Raw genomic sequence first — 25,247 nt, forward strand, 5'->3', positions numbered from 1 at the left:
AGTGGTTGTTGGAGGCCAATCATCTCAGCCCCAGAACATTGCTGCAGGAGTTCCTCAGGGCAATGTCCTAGGCCCAACCATCTTCAGCTGCTTCATCAATGACCTTCCCTCCATCATAAGGTCAGAAATGGGGATGTTCACTGATTATTGCACAGTGTTCAGTTCCATTCGCAACCCCTCAGATAATGAAGCAGTCCGTGCCCGCATGCAGCAAGACCTGGACAACATCCAGGCTTGGGCTCATAAGTGGCAAGTAACATTCACGCCAGACAAGTGCCAGGCAATGACCATCTCCATCAAGAGAGAGTCTAACCACCTCCCCTTGACATTCAACGGCATTAACATCGCTGAATCCCCCACCATCAACATCCTGGGGGTCACCATTGACCAGAAACTTAACTGGACCAGCCACCTAAATACTGTGGCTACAAGAGTAGGTCAGAGGCTGGGTATTCTGCGGTGAGTGACTCACCTCCTGACTCCCCAAAGCCTTTCCACCATCTACAAGTCAGGAGTGTGATGGAATACTCTCCACTTGCCTGGATGAGTGCAGCTCCAACAACACTCAAGAAGCTCAACACCATCCAGGACAAAGCAGCCCGCTTGATTGGCACCCCATCCACCACCCTAAACATTCATTCCCTTCACCACCGGTGCACTGTGGCTGCAATGTGTACCATCCACAGGATGCACTGCAGCAACTCGCCAAGGCTTCTTCGGCAGCACCTCCCAAACCCGCGACCTCTACCACCTAGAAGGAAAAGGGCAGCAGGCACATGGGAACAACACCACCTGCACGTTCCCCTCCAAGTCACACACCATCCCGACTTGGAAATATATCGCTGTTCCTTCGTCGTCACTGGGTCAAAATCCTGGAACTCCCTTCCTAACAGCACTGTGGGAGAACCTTCATCACACGGACTGCAGTGGTTCAAGAAGGCGGCTCACCACCACCTTCTCAAAGGCAATTAGGGATGGGCAATAAATACTGGCCCACATCCCATGAACGAATAAAAAAAATGTGCTTGACATGACTAATATTTTATACAAATCCCTTTATTATCTATGGAATGGATTTCACTTTCACTCCAAAATTTGTTACATTTTTAGTATGTTCTATTTATAAACTGCTTCTCTCCAGAAATTACCCTTTCAATATGACTTTTTATTTATATTTAGTGTTTGAATTCCTATATCACTCATCAACAATTGCTAGATTATTAATGTGTTACTATTCATTTATTAAATAAAATTCAATATTAAACATGGAGAATATAAATAGAGGATATTAGTTTTAGAGGATGTTAGTTTTATCTTTTTATTCCCTGTATCCATATAAATGTTTTAACATTCTCTACTATAATTTTTTATAACTGCCTGATCTGGGACTAAGCTCATGAATTTCAAATTTTGCATAAAATTTTAATAAGTTGCACATTCTATTTCTGTAGCTTTATTTGGGTTCATGTTGTTACCTCCGTTACATCTCAGCTTTCTACGATAATCTACCAATGCTGCATTTGTAGCAGAAACACAACCCATGTTTTAATCAATGAATTGGATTTGAATTGAGTGATTATAAAGTCTTGGCTCTTTACTAAATGAATTCCAGAAAGTGCACGGCTGGGTTTCAACTATAAATGAAGACATTGAAAATCCTGAAACAGGAGTTACTACTAAACTTTCAGTACATGTATTCCAAGAGTGAGGAGGGTGCGTTAACTCACGAGTGAGGGAATCACTTGAGTTGTCAGAAGTGGGAATGTATCTTGTTTCTATTGAAGGGTATGACCAATTTTGACCTCATTATTGTTGCCTCCAGTAGCCAGTTTAATATTAATTTTTAAGGAGTTCCAAAGACAACAATCCCAGCTTCTCCAATCTCTCCACATAACTGAAGTCCTTCAGATATAGCCAGAACAAGTACATGTATCCAAAGGTCATCCAAGGCTTTACAGTGCATTAGTTGGGCCCCAGTTGGAGCATAGTGTTCAATTTTAAATGTGAGGTTATCCACTTTGGTTGTAAAAACAGAAAGACAGATTATTATCTGAATGGTGATTGGGAAAAGGGGAGGTGCAACGAGACCTGGGTGACCTTGTACACCAGTTGCTGAAAGCGAGCATTCAGGTGCAGCAAGCAGTTAGGAAGGCGAATGGTATGTTGGCCTTCATTGCGAGAGGATTTGAGTACAGGAACAGAGATGTCTTACTGCAGTTATACAGGGCCTTGGTGAGACCACATCTGGAGCATTGTGTGCAGTTTTGGTCTCCTTATCTGAGGAAGGATGTCCTTGCCATGGAGGGAGTGCAACGTAGGTTTACCAGACTGATTCCTGGGATAGCAGGACTGACGTATGAGGAGAGATTGAGTCAACTAGGTCTATATTCACTAGAGTTTTGAAGAATGAGAGGTGATCTCATCGAAACATATAAAATTCTAACAGGACTAGACAGACTAGATGCAGGGAGGATGTTCCCGATGGCTGGGGAGTCCAGAACCAGGGGTCACAGTCTCAGGATACAGGGTATGCCATTTAGAACTGAGATGAGGAGAAATTTCTTCACTCAGAGGGTGGTGAACCTGTGGAATTCTCTACCACAGAAGGCAATGGAAGCCAAGTCATTAGATGTATTCAAGAAGGAGATAGATATATTTCTTAATGCTAAAGGGATCAAGGGATATGGGGAAAAAGCGGGAACAGGGTACTGAGTTAGACGATCAGCCATGATCATTTTGAATGGCGGAGCAGACCCGAAGGGCCGAAATGGCCTGCTCTTGCTCCTATTTTCTATGTTTCTATGATTCTATAAACCAGTATTCTATTGCTGCATTGACCAGACATTGATAAATTTACTGTCATTCCTAGGCCCTTTCTTTACATTCTCATGTATACGAAAGATGAGCAACATGTAAAGCTTTATGGAGGTGAACTTCCTTGGAGCTATTCCCGCTCCGCTATTCTGACTTTGGCAGAAACCCAGTTTTCGCATGTAAGTGGGGTTTCCCACCGAAGTTACGTCGACAGAGAGGGAGAATCCCCGAGGAAATTCACCCCTTATATCCATCAGTGTTAAATTTAATTTCACATTTGTCTTTCAAATGGAAAGAACCAATCTAAATCTTTCTACAGTTCTCCAGCAGTATTCAGATTCAGATAATGACTGAAATGTTAGGGGATGTTGGAATTTCATTTCCAGTGGTGTGCCACAGGGCGCAGTGTTTTTGGTCCCTTGCTGTTTGTGGTATATATTAAAGACTTGGATTTGAATGTAGGGGGCATGATTGGCAAATTTGCAGACAACACAAAAATTGGCCGTGTAGTTGATAGTGAAGATGATAGCTGTAGACTCCAAGAAGATATCAATGGGTTGGTGGAGTGGGCGGAAAAGTGGCAAATGGAGTTCAACCCAGAAAAGTGCGAGGTAATGCACTTAGGGAGGGCAAACAGTAAAAGGGAATACACAGTAAACGGGAATATATTGAGAGGGGTAGAGGAAGTGAGAGACCTTGGAGTGCATGTGCACAGGTCCCTTAAGATGGCAGTACAGGTTGTGAAGAAGGCATACGGAATGCTCTCCGTTATTAGCCGAGGTATAGAATACAAAAGCAGGGATGTAGTGATGGAACTTTATAAGATGCTGGTAAGGCCACAGCTGGAGTATTGTGCGCAGTTCTGGTCACCATATTACAGGAAGGACGTAATTGCTCTGGAGAGAGTGCAGAGAAGAATTATAAGAATTTTGGCAGGGCTTGAAAATTGCAGCTACGAGGAGAGATTGGATAGGCTGGGGTTGTTTTCCTTGGAGCAGAGGAGGCTGAGGGGTGACTTGATTGAGGTGTACAAAATTATGAGGGGCCCAGATAGAGTAGACAGGAAGTACCCGTTTCCCCTAGCAGACAGTTCAAGAACTAGAGGACATAGATTTAAGCTGATTGGCGGAAGGATTAGAGGGGACATGAGGAAAAACCTTTTTACCCAGAGGGTGGTGGGTGTATGGAATTCACTGCCCGAATTGGTGGTAGAGGCAAGGACCCTCAACTCTTTTAAAAAGTACCCGGACCTGCACCTAAAGTGCTGTAAGCTGCAGGGCTACGGACCGGGTGCTGGAAGGTGGGATTAGAATGGGCACCTGGTTGTTCTTCGAGCCGGCGCGGACACGACGGGCCGAATGGCCCCCTTCTGTGCTGTATCTTTTCTATGGTTCTAATTTGACTTGTTAAAACTAAAACTTTTTGGAAATCACACACTGAATTTTGGAAGTATTTGAATTTCAAACGTTGCATGACCATCATATTAAGTTTTGTTGAGCAAGAGAAAATTTAAATTTCATCTTACAGGCTAGTTTTAGTTCAATGTATGTGTTTTTAAAAATAACCTGGTTCGATCGAGTCTACCAAACTGACCTTGGTTTCCCAGCTACACCTGCCGTACGTATGAAATTAGTGTACAGTGCTTGCTTTTGTTGCACAGTTTATAATTGGATTTCTAACATCACAAAAATCTGATGGATTCAGTTACTCAAGTGACTTAAAGACCTCAAGGTTGCTTAATTTATGAGGAGTTATTCTGGGCACAGAGTAAAATTTATCAGAGGATGGAATTCTGATTTGATTGTCTGACACCCTGTTAACAGGTATCCAGGCTGCACAAATAGTTATAGTGTGTCCCATGAGTCCTATTTAATGAGTCAACCCAGCGTTGAAAAGTAAACATGAAAAATGAGGTCTTTCCAAAAAAGAAGCATTGTGTCTATCAAACTATATTAGATGCAGGTCAACAAAATATTGAACCGATTTAGTGAAAATTTTTTAAGTAGATCGCAATTTATTTGGATTTTTAAAATCATTCCCATGAAGAAACATGCAATCGGATTTAATATTTTCACCGAAAAGAAAATCCAATTTTCTTCCATTCATTTCAAAATTGTTATGTAAAGATTGGACGAGACGGACAGACACTATTACGTTCAAATGCAACTTTTCATTTCAGTCATCTACCGTACGTATTCGCAAATCAACTGGAAATCTCAAACTAAAATTGCACATTTATTAGAATGTATTTCAAAACTTGCCTTCTCTCCCTCTTACCCAGCAAAAAATATGACAAATAGGCTTCTCTGGCCTGCTGGATGATGTTGTGCCAAATGGATTGAGGGAAGGAGGGAAAATCAGAAGTATGTGATCTTGCTGCTGTTTGGCCACAGCAGCAGTAAATCACATGGCTACAACTGATACTAGCACCCCTGGGTGGGGAGATGAGGAAATCAGTCATGATTCCTGCTACTAATCATAGCAACGTAGAAACAGGAGTTGGCCATTCAGCCCCTCGAGCCTGTTCCGCCATTCAATCAGATCATGTCCGATCTGTATCTCAACTCCATCTACCCGCCTTGGTTCTCTATCCCTTAATACCCTTACCTAACAAAAATCTATCAATCTCAGTTTTGAAATTTTCAATTGACCCCCAGCCTCAACAGCTTTTTGGGGGAGAGAGTTCCAGATTTCCACCACCCTTTGTGTGAAGAAGAGCTTCCTGACATCACCCCTGAACGGCCTAGCTCTAATTTTAAGGTTATGCCCCTTGTTCTGGACTCCCCCTACCAGAGGAAATAGTTTCTCTCCATCAAATCCTCTAATCATCTTAAACACCTCAATTAGAATCACCCCTTAATCTTCTATACTCATGGGAATACAAGCCTAGTCGATGCAACCTGTCCTCATAATTTAACCCTTTTAGCCCCGATATCATTCTAGCGAGCGAGCCCTGTTGGAAGTGCACACATCTGGAAGTTGGGTAAGAACTAGATCAGGCTCAGCTATCACACTTCCACGGTCAAACAGTCTGTAATACTCACTGTCAAGTCAAGTCTCATAGGTGAAAAACATTCACTTACGCAAGGTCCTGCAGCCTGTGTAATTATCCCAGTGTAATCAAATTTCTTCAGGAAAGGGAATAAAATTGAGATGAGCGAAGATTAGATCTATTGTACTATTATAACATATTTATCATCAGATTAATCGAAATGATGAAACATCTAGTTTAGGGCAAGTTGGCCGATGTACCTCTCTAGGTTTACCTGCTAGTCTCAGTATCCTGATTATCCTTAATTTTAGTACATACCTTTAATGACACTCCATACCAAATATGCTCCTTTTTGCACCTTAAATAGCGTACCCATGTTGGTTTTGTTAGGTCTGAATGCTAAGCATCACTGGGAATAATCCCTAATTGACACTTCATTTCAGAATGTATGCAGCGCTTCCTCAAAACTGTATTCAGCAGAGATTAACAATTTAGATTCATACCACAAAGTATTTGCCCTTTGCATTCACAGTTGAGCAATATCTTTCAGCCTTGTGTGCCTCTTCCTTCCCTGCCCCCAACCCTAATCCATTTGTATTCACACCTGGTTGACCAGCGGATTGTGTATGGAAGCAGATGGGCAGCTGGGGATGGTTCCTCAGTGGACTTGACCTTTGGCTTGACTGCAGGGTGACCTGGAGAATTGAAGGTTAACAGTCAGCACGAGCGTCTTATTTTGTCGTCGTTCCGAAATTTAAACTTGACCTAAATTCCTCAGCTCCGAGCTAGCTGCAGTATTTCTGCACTTGTTAATGAGGCTTCGAAGACAAGCAGGAGACCACGGGCCCGATTTTCAAATCCAAGTGCGGGTGTGCAGGGTGGGGGCTGGGAAAATCCCGAGCGGGTAAGGAAGCCGGCTCCAACCTGCCGACTTCCGCGCCTCACACGGACGCACCTGTGTGCGCGCGCGCTTCTGGAAGCCGGAAGTCCCACTTATTAAGGTCATCGAAGTGGTTGAAGTAGTTAATTTCATGGTGATTGAGGCGGGGAGCGAGTTTCGTTCAGCCTCAGCGTGTTTCCCGTGCTGTGGGAAACACTCCATGTTGTAGGAGACACGTTTCAGCCGGAAGCCATTTGGACATTGAAATCCCTGTTTGACAGATGGGGATAAAAGGTGAGTTATTGCAGCAGGGCACTCAGTTCCCTCAGACAAACTTCTGACAGGGAGATCTTTGTGTTTAGACTGAAAATTCTTGGTTTCCACTCAGAATTCTTCTGTTTACACATATTTACCAACTTTGCGGACCCCCTCAAACTGACACCGTCAGGATGGGGGGGTCGCGATGGCTGCGTTCACCACTACATCCGAGGACGAGCAACATCACCGTCCTCGCCAGGCATGGCGTGCGCTTCCGCCACTTGGAGCTCCACAGCACAATGCTGCGCCACAGGGACCTGCACAAGAGCACAGAGGGAGCGACGTCGCAGGAGGCGCTACCCCCGTCAGAGGGTCTACAGACCGAGGCTCAGCTTCCTGGACCTCTCTGAGGAGCAGTGCATACAGAGGCTGAGAGTGAGTCTCCAGGTGGTCGCTGACATCTGCAGCCTCCTTCATGCCGAGCTGCTCCCGGCTGGGCCGAGCGGCATCTCATTACCCGTCGCTGTTAAATTCACCACTGCCCTCAACTTCTTCGCCTCCGGATCATTCCAGGGTGCCACCAGTGATATCGCCGGGGTCTCTCAGTCGTCTGCACACAAGTGCATAAGGCAGGTCACCGACGGCTTGTTTCGCAGGGCCTCGCAATACGTCAACTTCCCCATGGACGACCTCAGCCAGACAGAGAGGGCAGTTGGATTCCACACTGTGGCTGGCTTCCCAAGGGTACAGGGTGCAATCAATTGCACCCATATAGCAATCCGAGCACCTCCACACGAGCCAGGACTGTTCATCAACAGAAAGGGGTACCATTCAGTCAACACTCAGCTCGTTTGTGACCACCGCAAAAGATTCCTTCACATGTGCGCCAGATTCCCTGGCAGCTGCCACGATTCCTTCATTCTGAGGGAATCCAACATCCCGCCCCTCTTCCACACATCGAACTCCCGCAAGGGCTGGCTCCTCGAGGACAAGGGATTACCCCCTGCACACGTGGCTCATTACAGCTCTGACGAACCCCATCAGTGAGCAACAGCGTCGATACAACGACAGCCACATTGGCACCAGGTCTATAATTGAACATTCGATAGGCTTGCTGAAGATGCGATTTCGGTGCCTTGATCGTTCTGGGGGAGCGTTTCACTACGCACCAGCGAGAGTTGGTCGCATTACAGTAGTGTGTTGTGTCCTGTGGAGGGGTACCGGTTCAGGAGGCCCCATTCCCTCATCCACCATTCACATCTGCCATCCGTGTTGAGGAGGACGACGAACCCATGGGCAGAGCAGCGGCTCACCTGGCTGCTCGTGAGGCCAGGGAGTCACTGATATGTGAACAGTTCTCCTAACATCAGAAAGTGTGACGCGTCCAGTCCTCAGACCACCTGGAAAGAGCAGCGGCAACACCAGCCAGCACCCCCAACTCCCTACACAAAACAGTCCTGCAACTACACATATACCCACTGTAAAGTGACCCACTGGGTGGCATCAAGTGTCGCCGTTCATGGTGAAGCTCATGAAAGGGCCCTACCACAAAAGCCAGTCAAGGATGGGCAAGACGTGGCAGTAGTGGTGAGAATGATAACATTTAATGTGACTTTAATAAAAACCAAATATAAGTGAAAAACATGACAGTCTGTCAGACACCCTTGTGCATTCCCTTTGTGATCACAAAACCCTAGCCTTTCTGTTCTTACTGCTTCTACATGGTCCATCCCTTGTGGCTGTAGCAGAGGTAGTGGCAGGTTGCTCATGTTCATGCCCTGACTGCTTAGATGCTTTGGGCCCACGCCCTCTAGCTTTCGGTGCCCATGAGGGCCCCTCCAAAGACTGCTCCACCTGCACCTGTGCGGGGGCACCCTGAAGAGGAGGCAGCATTGCGAGTGATGATTGAGAGGGGGCAACGGGTGAGATGTGGGAGCACTTTGAGTGGGTCCCCACTTCCATGTCCCCTTTCGCCATCATCCCTCCCCGGGCCAGGGCCACATCACTCTTACCACCCTGCTGGACAACAGTTTGGAGGACATGTGTGATGCCTTGTAAGGTCGGTGCTAGTGTATCTGACTGCCTGTCTAAGGCGGCAGAATGTTGTTCACCCTGAGTCCAAACGGCCGTTGTTAGGGCCTGAATGGACTCAACAGACGCTAGCCTTCTCCTCATCACAGACATTCCCGCACTTTCCTGCGACACTATCTCAGAGATTCCCTCATGTACCTGTGCCACCATTCCATTAATGCAGGAGTTGGACTCCTCCATCCTCTGCGCCATTGTGGAGAGCGTACATGGCACCTGTTCCAGTACCTCGCAAATGTGCAGCTGTCCCTCGATCATTCTCCTTTTAAAGGGTGGCCCCCGGGTTTCAGCACCTGCGTCCAACTGAGCAGAGCCTGGAGAGGAGTGCTCCCACCGACGTGGACTCTCCACAGCTGCCCCTGCCACCAATGTCTGCTCGTGCTCACTTGTGTGTGGTGCCGACCCCACTAACTGACTACTAGGACCCACCGAGGTGTGAGTATCTGCGCTGGTGGATGGCTCGCTAAGGTGTGACTGTGGACCCTCAGAGGCCGGCAGGTCCTTTGAGGAATCGCCCTCTGCCATCACTGCGGTCGTTGATGGGCCTGTAAGAGAACAGAAGACAATATTAGGCATCATCACAGATGTGTCATGTTGTGATGAGCACACTGAGGTGTTCAACATGCCAAGTATTGTTAACATCAATTCATGTTGTGTGTGATGAATGTTAAAGTTGTGTCACCAGATGTTTGTGGGGTGCCAGTCTCGCCGTCCCCGACGGACAGACACTCGAGGGAGCGGCTGATCTCCAGGGCCGCCCCCTCCGTGTCTGTGAGGACCACTCTTTGTGGAGACCCCCCCCCTCCGGTCCTCGCCTTCTCACGTGCATTTTACACTCTCTTCTAGAAGGTGAGAAAGTACAGACGCATGAGTGAGTGAGGGTGAAGTGGTCAGCCAATGAATGCATTGCTTTGGGTGAGGCTGACCGTGAAAGAGGCTGAGTATGAGACAGAGCCATCACATTGGATGAGGATTGGGGTGAGTGGTAGTGGTGGGGTGACAAATGGGGAGGTGAGGAAGTGCAGGTAAGTTGAGGATGAGCCTTAAGTGCGTGTGAGGAGTGATGTGATGTGCGACACGGAATGTCGGAGAATCAGTAAGTATACTCACTTTTGCTGACCTAGTTAGGTCATTGAAACGCTTCCTGCACTGGACCCAAGTGCGGGAGATGTTGCTCCTGCTGGTGACCTCCTCTGCCACCTCGAGCCGGGCCTTCTTGGTGGCAGAGGCAGGGCACTTCCTCCGATCGGCCGGGTAAAACAGTTCCCCTCCTCCTCACCCCAGCTCGTAGCAACTGAAGTGAGGCAGTGCTGAATCTTGGAGCAGCATTGTGCTTCTCCATTGTGTCGTTTTGGTCTTTGCTCCGGCAAAAGTCATTGGAGCAATGGCCCTTTAGATCGAGACTCTCCAGCTAACAGCCTGTCATGCGGGTGCGCAGTCCGCCCGCTGCGCAGCTTTTGGACGGCAAACCCAGAAGCCACGTTAAGGGCCACCAATTAACTCGCGATCACGTGGGGAACGGTAAGATTTTAGTATCCGGGTTTGCCACATGCCCATTGACCCCCCTCCCCCCCCGCAGCCATCCCACAGGCATTTGAAAATGGAGCCCCGTGAATTTGAAAGCAGTGCTTCCCATTATGAGGGGGAAGTCGCAGCAATTTCATGCAGCTATTAAAGCAGCACTTCTGAGTTCATTGGGATGAAGAACGTCCCACTGACAGCAGTGGCTGTGGCAAGCAATAATTGGGCCTTGCTGCTAACAATGTTATTTTTCATCAAATTAACCATTCGGCAATAAGAGACAGAAGCAATTGTTTCAACATCAATTGAGAAAAGAGAATTCATCAGGCATCCTTGAGTCCCATCATTTTGATCACTAATTTCACAGCTTTTGTGACAATGCGGTGCCTCTCTCCCAGAGAGAATGGTAAAATGTGACTGACAAAAGAACCAGAGGGGAGGTGAGGAGATTTTCTTTCTTTTAACGCAGCGAGTTGTTATGATCTGGAATGCGCTGCCTGAAAGGGCGGTGGAAGCAGATTCAAGAGTAACTTTCAAAAGGGAATTGGATAAATACTTGAAGGGGAAAAATTTGCAGGGCTATGGGGAAAGTGCAGGGGAGTGGGACTAATTGGATAGCTCTTTCAAAGAGCCGGCACAGGTACGATGGACTGAATGGCCTCCTTCTGTGCTAGGATTCCAACTATTTTGATCAATGGAACAATACTCTTGTGTTCTGCTGTTGGAAGTCATAGATTTGAGTTCACTATTACATTAAACTTGAACTTAAATATATAGATCACAAGTTGGCAGCTTGGACGTGAACATTATACCATAATCTGGCCTTGCCTGGGATCCTGTGGTGTAGGTGGAGTGTTCCTAATGTTGTAAACTTCACAGTGACTGCAAATATTTTAGATGGGCTGCATTGGTCATTCCTTCGGGTGTGACTGTACAACTAGGAACTGGATATTTCTTATTGAAACTTCCAGAGCCTGGATGGCGATTTCCAGTTCAGGAACTGATACATATTCATACATTACTCAATTAGAAGATTGACTGTAGAGTTGCTCACAGTGAGTCAGAAGATACTCTCTTTGCTCCCACATATAGTACAATAAATTATCAGTTTACAGTGACTGAATAAGTTAAATTGCCTTTTTATTACAAGTATTATGGCAACGTGAGTGATATTTTTAGGTTGAATTCCGTGTCTATGTGCACATTGAAAAATATAAATCAGTGGACGTTATTATCATGATTGTTTAGGTATGTACTTAATATTATCTTTTACCTCTTTTCAAAGCCCAGGATAAAGAGATGTTTGGGCAGATGTTGCAGGTTGCAGATGGCTAGGAGGTAGGAGTCAGGTGCTGCATTTAGCAGTACCGAGATGGAGGTGGGGGGCGGCGGTTCATATGTTTAGGTAATGTTGGACGATTGGACCTGGGGTACGGGAGCACTGGCAGGGGTGTGAGTGATGGGTAGGTGGTCTTGGTTATCAAAACGCTGGGGTGGCCGAGGCGTGGTGTGGAAGTACTCGGTTTGGGATCCTATAAGAACATAAGAAATAGGAGGAAGAGGAGGCCATACGGCCCCTCGAGCCTGCTCCGCCATTCAGTATCGTGGCTGATTTTCTACCTCAACTCCACTTTCCCGCCTGATCCCCTTAGCTCTTGATTCCCTTAATGTCCAAATATCTATCAATCTCAGTCTTGAATACACTCAACGACTGAGCATCCAAAGCCTTCTGGGGTAGAGAATTCCAAAGATTCACAACCCTCTGAGTGAAGAAATTTTTCCTCATCTCGTTCCTAAATGGCTGACCCCTTATCCTGAGATTATGCCCTCCAGTTCTAAACTCTCCAGCCAGGGGGAAACAGCCTCTCAGCATCTACCCTGTCAAGCCCTCTAAGAATTTTATACTTTTCAATGAGATCACCTCTCATTCTTCTAAACTGCAGAGAATATGGGCCCACTTTACTCAATCTCTCCTCATAGGACAACCCTCTCATCCCAGGAATCAATCTAGTGAACCTTCGTTGCAACCCCTCTCAGGCAAGTATATCCTTTCTTAGGTAAGGAGACTAAAGCTGTACACAGTTCTCCAGGTGTGGTCTCACCAGAGCCCTATATAATTGCAGCAAGACTTCCTTACTCTTATACTCCAACCCCCTTGCAATAAAGGCTAACATACCATTTGCCTTCCTAATTGCTTGCTGTACCTGTAAACTTTCTGTGATTTGTGTACAAGGACACCCACATCCCTCTGAATACCAACATTTACTAGTGTCTCACCTTTTAAAAAATATTCTGTTTTTCTATTCTTCCTACCAAAGTGAATAACCTCACATTTCCCCACATTATACTCCATCTACCACCTTCTCGCCCACTCACTTAACCTGTCTATATCCCTTTGCAGCCTCTTTGTGTCCTCCTCAAAGCTTACTTTCCCACCTAGCTTTGTATCGTCAGCCTGAACTGCGGGAATAATAGAAAGAGCGGTGTGGGCTGCTGGTGAGAAAGGCATGGCAACAGGAGTTTTGTCAGGGGGTGGATCACTAGTAGTGAGTGTGGGTAAAGGCGTGTGTGCTTACCGTGGGGTGGGGAAGGGAGGCAAGACATGGCAGGAGGTCATGGGGAGTCAGTACAGGTGCTTGGTGCAGGGGTGCAAGTGGTGAAAGGCAGTAGGAATGGAGCAGGCAGGCAGGGGCGCTCAGTGGGAGGTGGTGGGGGGGGGAAGGCATAGGTGCTTGAGTGGGTGATTGGGATGTGACTCTCTTTACTGCTCGTCCCACCATGTTTCTCCCAGTTAATTCCAGGTAGATTAAATCCTCCATGACAATCGTAGTCACACTCAAACATACCTCTCTAATCTGCAGGCATCTGTACCTTCACTCTGAATCTGTAACAGACCCCAGCAACTAAATTCTTCTCTGTGTTATTGCTTACCTTAATCAGTAACGTCTCTATCTCTTCTTCTAAATCCAGGTTTAATTTTCCTTACCATCATATCTTATACATAAAAATTAAAACCCACTTCTGGCCTATCCTTTTTATCTTATCAATTAATATCCTTTGAAATGTACCACTCCAGTTTGTTTTCATTATCCACAACTCTACCTATAATACTCATTATTCTTGTCACAAACATAGGGCTCTACACAACTAATGTATTTTTAATGCTCCGTCACACAGTTTCCACTAATTGATGCATTTCATACTCCTTCTGATCCCTCCTCCTCCTCCCTTAATCTATTCTCATTCTTAATACACATCCAGCAGGGATTATTGGATATTGATCAGGAGCAGCAACTCTGACTGGGGACCCACCAGGTACAAGGATGTAACATTTTTATTGTCAGCCTGGTTGAGATCAGCACACTTAGGACAGACCAGAGATCAAACCTAAAGTTTCCCTAAACCGTATGGCCCATATACCTATTGACTTAACCAGTTTGCTGTGCTATCAGGGGAGCTTGAAAATTACTTACAACCTAGCATTGTATAGTACTCATTAGTTAGCAAAATGCACAGTAGAAAATCCTCAGCCAAGCATTCTCCAGTTAACTGATCTTTGCTCTTCAGTATGCAAAACAGACCGCGCATCACCATATTTTCCCCAGCAGCATATTTTGGATGTCATTTTCATGTACTATTTAAGTTAGCATTTTCTATTATTTTTCTTGAGGCTAAATTGTTGAAAGGATACAAATTTTCAGATTATCTGTTCATAGATACCTAATCCAAACATAATGTTGTGGCAAACCAGTTCCATGGTTAGTATTTAAATATGTAGATGAAGAAAACATAAACGTAACAGTAATTTACAAAGGAGGTCACCGTAATTATAATTAGATGTTTTTCATTTACCTTAGCATACATATAATGGTCTTTTTTAGTGTTCATAATCGTGCAGAACTGAGAAAACTAATAGCATAGCAAAAGGTTATGTAGATAATAATGGATACTTGGAAGCAATTGCAAATAGTAATTGCATCTAGGGGTTCAAATGATGTTCTAAATTGCAAGAGTGAAGCTGTTTTCTAAACCCGAAGATAAAATTAAAGCTTTTAATTCACTCGAGAGTATATGTTATTTTTAGTAATTTGTTCTCTTACTTCCTGCTAACCAATTCATGTGTAATATAACACAAAAATTCAATCATTACGTTGCAATTTTTAATCCTTCAGTGCAAGCACTGTCACAACTATGTGTAATGGCCATCACTTAAAAGCAAATGGACCCCAATAGGATAAAATCAGCGTGTTGACCTTCACGGTATATATTATGGAGAAAATATGGCTATTCAGGAGTAATTACAAAGCAAAAATCTCATTAAGGGGTTCAACAACAACAATTTGCATTTATATAGCGCCTTTAACGTAGTAAAATGTCCCAAAGCACTTCACAGGTGCGATTATCAGACAAAAATTGACACCAAGCCACAAAGGAGATATTAAGACACGTGACCAAAAGCTTGGTCAAAGAGGTAGGTTTTAAGGAGTGTCTTAAAGGAGACAGAGAGGTGGAGAGGTTTAGGGAGGGAATTCCAGAGCTTAGGGCCTAGGCAGCTGAAGGCACGGCCGCCAATGGTGGAGCGATTAAAATCAGGGATGCGCAAGAGGCCAGAATTGGAGGAGCGCAGAGATCGTGGAGGATTATAGGGCTGGAGGAGGTTACAGAGATAGCGAGGGGGCAAGGCCATGGAGGGATTTGAAAACAAGGATGAGAACTTTAAAAATCAAGGCGTTCCCGGACCAGGAACCAACGTAGGTCAGGCGACATCATAAAATGAAAATGAAAGCATAAGTGACCTACTAAGTGTTTAAAATAATTTCACTTAATAATAGTCAATTAATAATAGTAATAAATTTATAATTACAATTACTTGTAACCTGTAATTCGTCTTGTTATTTTATTGCTTCCAACTTCTTTCTGATTTATTTTCAAGCCTTGATTTGGGTTATGCCATGAGCCAATCCATAGTCAAAAGAGTGAGCAGGTGACCTCCTCCTTGATCTATCAATTTTGTAATTGAATGCTAAAGAGTGTAAACAGTGTCACCTCCAACCAATTTTCTTCCTTCCCTTCAAGGAAGTGCCTTTTCTTTGCTCTGTACCAACAGAAGACCTCAGATTAGGAACTTCCTTCATCTTACCCCACTTTGCTTCAAATTTAAACTAAAAAAGTCTATGATTTTTAATTGTGTTTATTAAAAGCTTGGTCGCCATTGAGGTTAACAAAAGACCTACATTCGTAAATAACCCAAATACAATGACAGCAGTGCTGGGTGATAAATGTGCTCCATTGGGATTCCTTTGGCTGATATTGGCGTGGAGTATGTCTTAACCTTGTCATTAAGGAAATTTGAGATGAAAGCCTTTCAAATGAAACTTTCTAATGAAAAGCACTAGCATTATCAAAACGATTGAGGGGCAAATACTATGCCTGTAGAGCTTTCTGCACCTTTAATGTTTTGGTCCATGCACAAAAAGACTTTGATATGGTTTTCATCAATTTTGTGTTGATCAAACATTTCTGTTGCTGGAGCACTGAAATGTGTCACTTCAGCATCTGACCTTCACCCCTAAATTTATTCATTTCTCACCATGAAAATTGTGTCAGCATTGGTTCACTCTTACCTCCGAGTCAGAAGGTTGTGGGTTCAAGCCCCACTCCAGAGACTTGAGCACGTAATCTAGGCTGACACTTCAGTGCAGTAATGGGGGAGTGCTGCACTGTCATGTGAGCTGCCATCTTTCAGATGAGACGTTAAACCGAGGCCTTGCCTGCTCTCCCAGGTGGACGTAAAAGATCCCATGGCACTATTCAAAGAAGAGCAGGGGAGTTCTTCTGGAGCCCTTGACAACATTTATCCCTCAGCCAACATCACCAAAACCAGATTATCTGGTCATTTATCTCATTGCTGTTTACGGGACCTTGCTGTGTGAAAACCTGCTACCGCATTTTCCTACATTACAAGTGACTGCAATTCGGCTGTGAAGCGTTTTGGGACATCCTGAGGTTGTGAAAGGCGCAATATAAATGCAAGGTGGTCTAGCTGTGACATTTGTTGAATTACATTCAGTTCTGAGTTGACCTTTTGTTCTCCATTGACCACCTCAAGAGTCAGTTTGACTTTTACAATTCATATTTAATGATGAAAGAATGAAAACTTTCTTACGACCTGCATCTCAGCGAAGTTCTACGTTGCTGCCCTCATTGCATAAACTACTGATCACTCCCATGTTCCACATAGCGGGCGCTCCTTCACCAATGAATTAAATATAGTTGAAATATATTTAATTCATTAGTGAGGGCGTGCCCACTAGAGATGGCAGATAGCTGGTTTTGTACTTAATAGGATAATTATCAAATTGGGAAATATTAGTGAGGGTGAATAACATTTATTCCCACAGTTCTCAGACTATACAAGTGTGATAACAGGAACTAAACTTGTTTAGTGCCCTTGGTAGGCAGTCATTTGATACATATGGTGCTGACACCAACAATCTGTGCAGCAATGTTCTATTGATCCCATGAGAACAGTGAATCTTATTTCCAAATATCTGAAATGTTGTTCCTTCATAAATGAAGCTTTTAGTTTTATGCATATAAAAAGCAGAATGCGAGCAGCTGTTCAGCTTAACATTTTATTTGAGGTCAGTGAGTTTACTTTACAAATAGCATTCGAGACACTATAAAAACACACAAAAAGTGCTTTCACCGCAGTTATAAATTATAAATGATTACACAATTAGGTGCAGAATCAGGCTGAGATTGGCATTATTTATGCTTATATTTACAGTGTACAAATACATCATCTTGGTAATTACAGGACCCTCAATAAATTCCCATAGTTACTAAAAAAAAACACAATTTTTTTAACATATATTTCCATGTACAATATTTATAGTGTTTCCTTGTTACTCAACAGCCTACCCAGTAGCTAAGTACAAATATTAGAACCAGCATGCAACTGGGACATTAATGAACTTTATGATTGTCACCGACTACATTATAAATGTAAAACCTGTGAAGCAGAAACTGTTCAGTGTAGCTCTTCTCATATGAAAACTACTGAAAGTAGTAATAGCCACTGGCCACTAATCCAGGCTTACACAAAGTACATAATCTATACAACAAAAATGTCAACATCCCATTCAGAGAATTTTTTGCACCCATAATGTAGTGAAACACACTACAACAATTCTGGATTGTTTCCACCATCTCTTTGCAATCATGTTACCTGAAAAATTAATGAAAGTCATGGGAGACTGTTCCTATTTAACAGATCTTCATAGGACAATAGTTTGAGATGCCTTTGGTGTGGGTAGTATTCCTTTTATTACACTGTAAATACAGATCGAATTTCAGCCTAGAAAATCCATCTTGGACAAATGTTATCCAAGTTTTCCAAATAAAAACAGGGACTGCACTTCAAAGTAATTCATTTTATGTGAAATTGTGCTTTGGAACGTAATAACATGTTATGTAAATGTAAGTTGTTTCTTTCTATCTGTCCAGACAACATGTACCAATTTCAGATGGCCATCTCAACCTGGGTTTTTCTGTTCACCTAGCAACTATGAATGCTATTCCACATCCGAACAATTCATGTTTCTCTAATTATAAGGAAGATTTATGAATTGAGATGACTACCTGTAAGCTTTTGAATAATTGAAAAGCATAGGCCAGTAAGGGAAGAAAAGGAAGCAACTATAATTTAAACAAACAAATATATTTAAATTGAAAGACAAATATGTGTTAGCATTTAGCTTCAAGGCGGAAAAAAAAATTTGAATGGTACATTATTAATTAGTGTAGTGTAGCAACATTCTTCTATATATCTATATCTGAAGCCTGTATCAATGAAAGTAATAATTGAAAATAAATAGAGTACTGTGTACAGTTCTGGTCACCACATTACAGGAAAGATGTGATTGCACTAGAGAGGGTACAAAGGAGATTTACGAGGATGTTGCCAAGACTGTAGAATTTTAGTTATGGGGAAAGATTAGATAGGCTGGGGTTGTTTTCTTTGGAATAAAGAAGGCTGAGGGGAGATTTCATTGAGGTATATAAAAAATTATGAAGGGCCTAGATAGAGTGAATAGGAAGGACCTATTTCCCTTAGCAGAGAGGTCAATAACTGGGGGGCATAGATTTAAAGTGATTGGCAAAAGGATTAGAGGGCGTTGAGGAGAAATTTTTTCACCCAGAGGGTGATGGAGGTCTGGAACTCACTGCCTGAAAGGGTGGCAGAGGCAGAAATCCTCATCGCATTTAAAGGGTACTAGGATGTGCACTTGAGGTGCCGTAACCTACAAGGCTATGGAAAGTGGGATTAGGCTGGATAGCTCTTTTTTGGCCGGCATGGACACAATGGGCCTCCTTCTGTGCCGTAAATTTCTATGATTCTATGATAACTGAAGTCAATTTATTTCAAATTTTGGCGTTCTTTCCCCAAACATATATGCAATAATATGCATAAATTGTGGCACTGGTTCCACTAAATAAACAGTCAGCAAATAGTTCATCATTTAGAAGAACTACAAAAATGATCAAAAACTATTATACATTATATAATTATTTTCTGAAGTCCATCAGTAACATTAATGAACAACCAATTAGTTAGAGACTGTGATTATTACTGTTTCAAATAAAGGCTACCCTAATAAATACATGAAAATGTTAACTGATTAAAGAAACTAAGGGGATAGCGATAAGACCAGCAATAAGAAGTGCTCAATAGACTTTGTTCTGAAATGAATGGTGTGATTATACACACTAAAAGGACACCAATTCCTACTGCTACTTAATTATATGAAACATAAATATATAAAGATGATACTTTGTACAAAATGGTATAATGTTATCCCCTCTCCCATTTTCCCAGTATTTCTCTACTTAACTCACTTCCGTTCAAGCTTTCTTTGACTTGGGAGTCAACCCAGATGCCCTGTGATGCTAATACTGAGTCACAGCTCATCTAGCAAGGTGAATGCACGCCACTAAGGTCAGAAACCTCACCAAGTGACCCAAGTGTCATCAGGCCAACCACTGATTGTGGGGAGTCTAAACCATTACCCACAGAGTGACAAGCTCTGCATTTAAATACTGAAAGTGGAAACAAGCCGAGAATTCTGACATCACACTCCCTGGCGTGCTCTCCAATCTTGCCTTCAAACAACTTAAAAACGGAGCACAAGTCAAATGTTCTGTCACAATGCTGACACAACTCAACTTAATTCCAGCTTGTATTCATGAGCTCTGCTTAACAAGTTCAAATGTGATTGCAAAGTAAATTACATATGAACAGCACAATAACATTCTGCAGGAAATGAAATACATGCAATTCCCTGTCAAAAATCACACAATTTATGGGGCTACAAAGTTTCTGTTGCAAACCGAACTTTTACAATGAATGACTATTATAATTTTACCCTTTTGCATAATTTTTCTTATTAAATCAGCAGGAACAGATTGTTTCTTAAAATAACACTATTTTGTGTTTACATGAAATGAACAGCTTTTTATTTGTTCTACTTATGTTTATTTGTCTTCGGCATTTTAAAAGTAATGTTTTTCTATAGCCCACCTTGAACTCAAAATCTGATTTAGATTTCAGAAGACTAAGTGATTTTAATGAAGAAGCAATTCTTTTCAGCTTACAACAATCACTGTTAAATGAGTATTAATTAGAAATGCCGGAAAGTTTGAGATACTTATTCACGGTTGAGTACAAAATGTTTTGTGGTACTGACTCAAAATATTTCCCAGTGTGATTTCCCAAAACATTCTACACATTTCTAGCATTAATTTAATGCAAACTAAGGGTAATAAGTAACAATATAAATGCTCTGTTATAGCCACTGGCCCGTACAGGCAGCTGGTTGCTGAATCAAGGGATTTCTACACTACTTATGTCGCCATTACTGGTGATATAACCAAATGCTTTGATTCGAGGTCAGCTGTTAATTAAATTACCTTTTTAGTTCAACTTAAACTTTGCACCATTTTGGGGATCAGACAGAAAAAGCGGTAATGTGAGAACCACACAATGATCAAGCCACTATAGGTAGTCATGGACACAGATATTACAGTACTTGTAACATGTACTTATATTAGATCAGAAGTGCAGTTATTTTATGGACCTGCAATTGATTAAAATCTTTTAAAGTATTTATCCCATTATTTTGTCCAAAAGCATCACAGTAAAATAGAAATGTAAGTCCATGATTAACATGTAATCTTATTTCCAAAAAAATTTTACTCTTAAAGCTGGGCTCTTTGTGTATTTATAATGGTTAGTGACTCAACTGTGACTGGAGCGATTCACTTAATGGTTCACTGCAGAAAAATAACTATGGAGATGGAAATGTATCATTTGCCATTTTTAATCATTGTTACTAATCTAAATAAACACAGTTTGGCTCGTGGCATAAACATTATAATTACCAATAGTTCTCTACTGGTTTGGTGCAAATATTTACAATGTAAGTCTGCCTCTAGTTGCTGGAGAGCTTTATTCAATGAACTACATTGGAAGAAAATCACATTTAACACTAGATTGAGCTTACTGACTGTACATATAGCATATTATTTTAAAATAATTTATGGTGGTGCTTTTCAATGTAAACAGAAGAAACTTGAGATACTTTTATAATGAGACTGCTAGATACAAGATAATCTGCCTCTATGTTTAGAAAATCTAGTCTGATAGAGAGAAGGCACTGCTTTTGGTCCTGGTACTTCAATAAAAAGGGGTAAACAAGTTGGCTTATTCAATTACCCAGTCCCATGACTGCTGAAGTCAAAAACTCCTTTCCTGAAGAAAGGTGTAAACTCGCACAGAGTGTGCTTCGACAGTGTAAAATCCTCTTTGTGTAGGTTTATTGGTGAAGTTGGAGACTTTAAGATCAAAGTAAAGAAGTTCCTGAGGTATCTCTGCAAGAAAATCAGAATAAACACATTGAATATTTCATCTGTAAAATAACTTATCAAGGATTTTGATAGAGTAAATAAGGGGAAACTGTTTCCACCGGCAGGAGGGTCAGTAGCCAGAGGAGACAGATTTAAAGTAATTGGCAAAAGAACCAAAGGGGAGATGAGGAGAAATTTTTTTACGCAGCAAGTTGTTATGATCGGGAATGTACTGCCTGAAAGGTAAGTGGAAGCAGATTCAATAGTAACTTTCAAAAGGGAATTGGATAAATACTTGAAAAGAAATTGTAGGGCTATGGGGAAAGAGCAGGGGAGCAGGACTAATTGGATAGCTCTTTCAAAGGCATAGGCATGATGGGCTGCCTTCTGTGCTGTATCATTCTATGATTCTATGAACTGATTCCACAATGTATCATTCAGGAAATTATAATTGTGGTCAATTTACGAATCGGAATTAAGGTTGTAGGAGAAGTACTAGATGATTAATTGCATTCCAGATATGATATTCCTACAGCCCAACAAGATTGGAACTATAGTTTTCCATAACCTTTCGCACCATTTTAAATCAGATAAGGATAATTTAGTCAAAGTTGAACAATACAGATGATGACATTAGTTTAGTAGCTTGCAGTTTTCTCTTAATTATCAATGGGCATCAGGGAAGAATGTTAGTTTCATCATTTTGGAATTTTTCATGTGTAGTCACTGCTGTAAATGTAGGGTAATGCAATCGCCAATTTGTGAACAGCAAGGCCCCACAGGCAGGAAAGAGATAAATAACACTAGATAATCTGTTTTTAGTGATGTTGATTGAAGGATAAATATTGGTTAGGATGTCAAGAGAACTCCCCTGCTCTTCAAATAGTTCTACGGGATCTTTTATGCTCACTGAGAGGGCAGACAGCACCTTGGTTTAACGTTTCATCCAATGGCACCTCCGGCAGTGCAGCACTGGAGCATCAGCCGAGATTATGAGCTCAGGTCCTGGAGTGGGGCTCCAGCCTTCTGACTCGGAGATGAGAGTGCTACCCACTGAGCCAAGGCTGACTGGCAATAGATTGCATACATGAAGAAAGATGAAGCCAATAGTTGAGTGGATCTTCTGAGTTTTTGATCCTGAGAAGCATTGCTTGGGGATGGGGAGATATAATGAGATATTTCTCTAGTGGCCCATCTGTAAACCAATCTTCCTCAAGGCTATGGCTGGTGGATTGAAGTTACCCTGGGACTCAAAACCACAAGTACTCTTGCAGTACGAGAGTACCACACCATTTAAGTTTTGGGTTTATTAACAATGGCAACAGGGGATTAAAATCCTCAAAGTATACATGATGAGAAGCAACAACTAGTAAAATCAGAAACTTTTTCAAAGGAAAATTACTCTTCCTTTAGCTCAAGGCATCCTTGTTTTTTTTCTTTCATCCAACATTTTAACAGAAGTAAACCAATTACCAGCATTTCAGTTAACAGTTTATTTGAAGAGGTCATATTAAACTATTGATATATGTTAGAACAGGATAACAGATGAGAACTACATAATTAATAGCCATGATTACCTTTCAAAGAGTGCCATACAACTATCTGTTCTAAAATGTCACTTACCATTATGTCTTTTTTGCTCAGCTTTGTAACATTGCTGATTGAATAAAATGGTAAGTGACCTTTCAGTGAACTCAGTTATAATTATAATTGAGATTTAGTTGTCTAAGATTTGTTACATGTTAAGAAAATTATAAACAAGGGTAATGTAAGTCGAGTAAGAACTGTTAATTCTTCTTTCACTGAAGATGTATGATTGATATTTATTTCAGCTCAACACCTTACAGATTATAAGATCATGAATGAGAGGTGATCTCATTGAAACGTATAAAATTCTTAGAGGGCTTGACGGGGTAGATGCTGAGAGGCTGTTTCCCCTGGCTGGAGAGTCTAGAACTAGGGGTCATAGTCTCAAGATAAGGGGTCGGCCATTTAGGACCGAGATGAGGAAAAATTTCTTCACTGAGGGTTGTGATTCTTTGGAATTCTCTACCCCAGAGGGCTGTGGATGCTCAGTCGTTGAGTATATTCAAAACTGAGATCGATGGATTTTTGGACACTAAGGGAATCAAGGGATATGGGTATAGGGCGGGAAAGTGGAGTTGAGGTAGAAGATCAGCCAAGATCTTGTTGAATGGCGGAGCAGGCTCGAGGGGCCGTATGGCCTACTCCTGCTCCTATTTCTTATGTTCTTAAAACAAACATCACAATATCGTTAATTGATTTCTCTAATCTATAGCTTAAGACTAATTGCCAAGTTTTTGTTCATTTTGAATTCTCTAATGCTGCTACCAAGTGGTATTAATTTGGTTTAAACTTTCTTCTATAACCCTGAATGACTTTAAGTTACCTACCTTTCGCAACAGATGTAATGTTCAGCATCTGTCACATTTAGACTAAAAAATATCGTGGACTAAATAAATCAAGTCACTCTGCTATCCAGTTTTGAATCTAAACTGATTATTAGATTTTCTAATTCAGGGATATTTCATTATGTTACCCTGCCTCTTGAATCATGTAGACATGCATATTGCTCCCTTGACAAAACAGAAATTTGAAGGTTACAAACAGCTGTTTAGTTAAAGACAGCTAATGTGCCAGACCGGATCAACAGTGAGAGGAGGCTTGCGTTGCATTGGTGTACAGGGGCTTTGAACCTGCGTCCCAGAGGTGAAAGGGTGCTGCTGGCTGCAACTCACAGCATCAGCCGACCAATCCCAGTGAATATACAATGGAACAGTTGTACCGAAGACTTTATGCAACCTGTCATACTTAACCAACCTTAGAAATCAAACTGCGGCTGTCTCTTTTACCTGATCTACCCTGATTTTCATCGCTCCGTCATTGGCGGCCCTGCCTTCAGCTGCCTAGGCCCTAAGCTGTGGAATTCCCTCCCTAAACCTCTCCGTCTCACTCTCCTCCTTGCTCTGAATTATTTTTTCCATTTTCTCTTGACTCCTTTTCATAATCTCTTGATTTTCGTGCTAAGATGGAGGATGGATATGGCTGATGATTATTCCAAGACCTTCTTGTCAAACCCATTCCAGGTGCACTTTCATGGAGCAAGATGGACAAGCTCTCCGTTTTCCCCTTGACAGTATGTGTCCATCAGCAGTACAAATGAGAACTAAATTGACTGTGCAAGAGGTAATTTTATCTAAGTGCTGGCTACTGACAGAAATGACACCTATAAAGCTCAGTGATGCAAAGTACTTTTCTCACCTTGATAACCGTGATTTTTAAAAAATTGTCCAACCCCAAATAAAGTAATCAAACAAAGCAACTTCAAATCTACAGTGGAACATTGCCTTGGATTTTTTTTTTGTTTTCCTTATGAGCAAACAATGTAATGACATAAATGGCATTAAAATGGTTACTGCATTATTTGCACATGACACCATTGTGGCAAAAAATTATGCATCGCTCTTCTGGCTAAACTTTAAAACTTGCTTCCACTTTTTCATAATGACAATGCTTTTTTGAAATGGAGACCACAAATAAAGTTGTGTGTGTACTTCAACTTAAATTAAAACCAAAAAAAAACTTTTCTTTCAATGTTATTTAAAATATTATACCAATAGGTAAATGTACCATCCAGTGTGATACTGAATCACACAGATCAAAAGGTTCTGATTCAAACTACAGTTTGTGCTGAGTTGGTTGATCTCAGCCAGTGCGGCAGTGGAACTTTTAACTAGCCTTAATGTCCTCAAGAAGACTGTAAAA

At 42.2% G+C, this 25,247-nt stretch overlaps 1 protein-coding gene across 1 annotated transcript in view; it reads right to left on the bottom strand.

The window, feature by feature from the left end:
- Window positions 1–17,174: 17,174 nt before the first annotated feature.
- kif16ba (kinesin family member 16Ba) overlaps window positions 17,175–25,247 on the bottom strand; it is a 149,679-nt gene continuing 141,606 nt past the window's right edge. Inside the window, exon 26 of the mRNA XM_067989469.1 lies at window positions 17,175–21,485. Within this exon, the coding sequence (XP_067845570.1) occupies window positions 21,327–21,485 (159 nt within the window). The 3' untranslated portion in view covers window positions 17,175–21,326. The remainder of the gene's footprint in view (window positions 21,486–25,247) is intronic.

Source organism: Heptranchias perlo, chromosome 8, assembly GCF_035084215.1.
Source record: "Heptranchias perlo isolate sHepPer1 chromosome 8, sHepPer1.hap1, whole genome shotgun sequence".
In the NCBI taxonomy this organism is placed as follows: Eukaryota; Metazoa; Chordata; class Chondrichthyes; order Hexanchiformes; family Hexanchidae; genus Heptranchias; species Heptranchias perlo.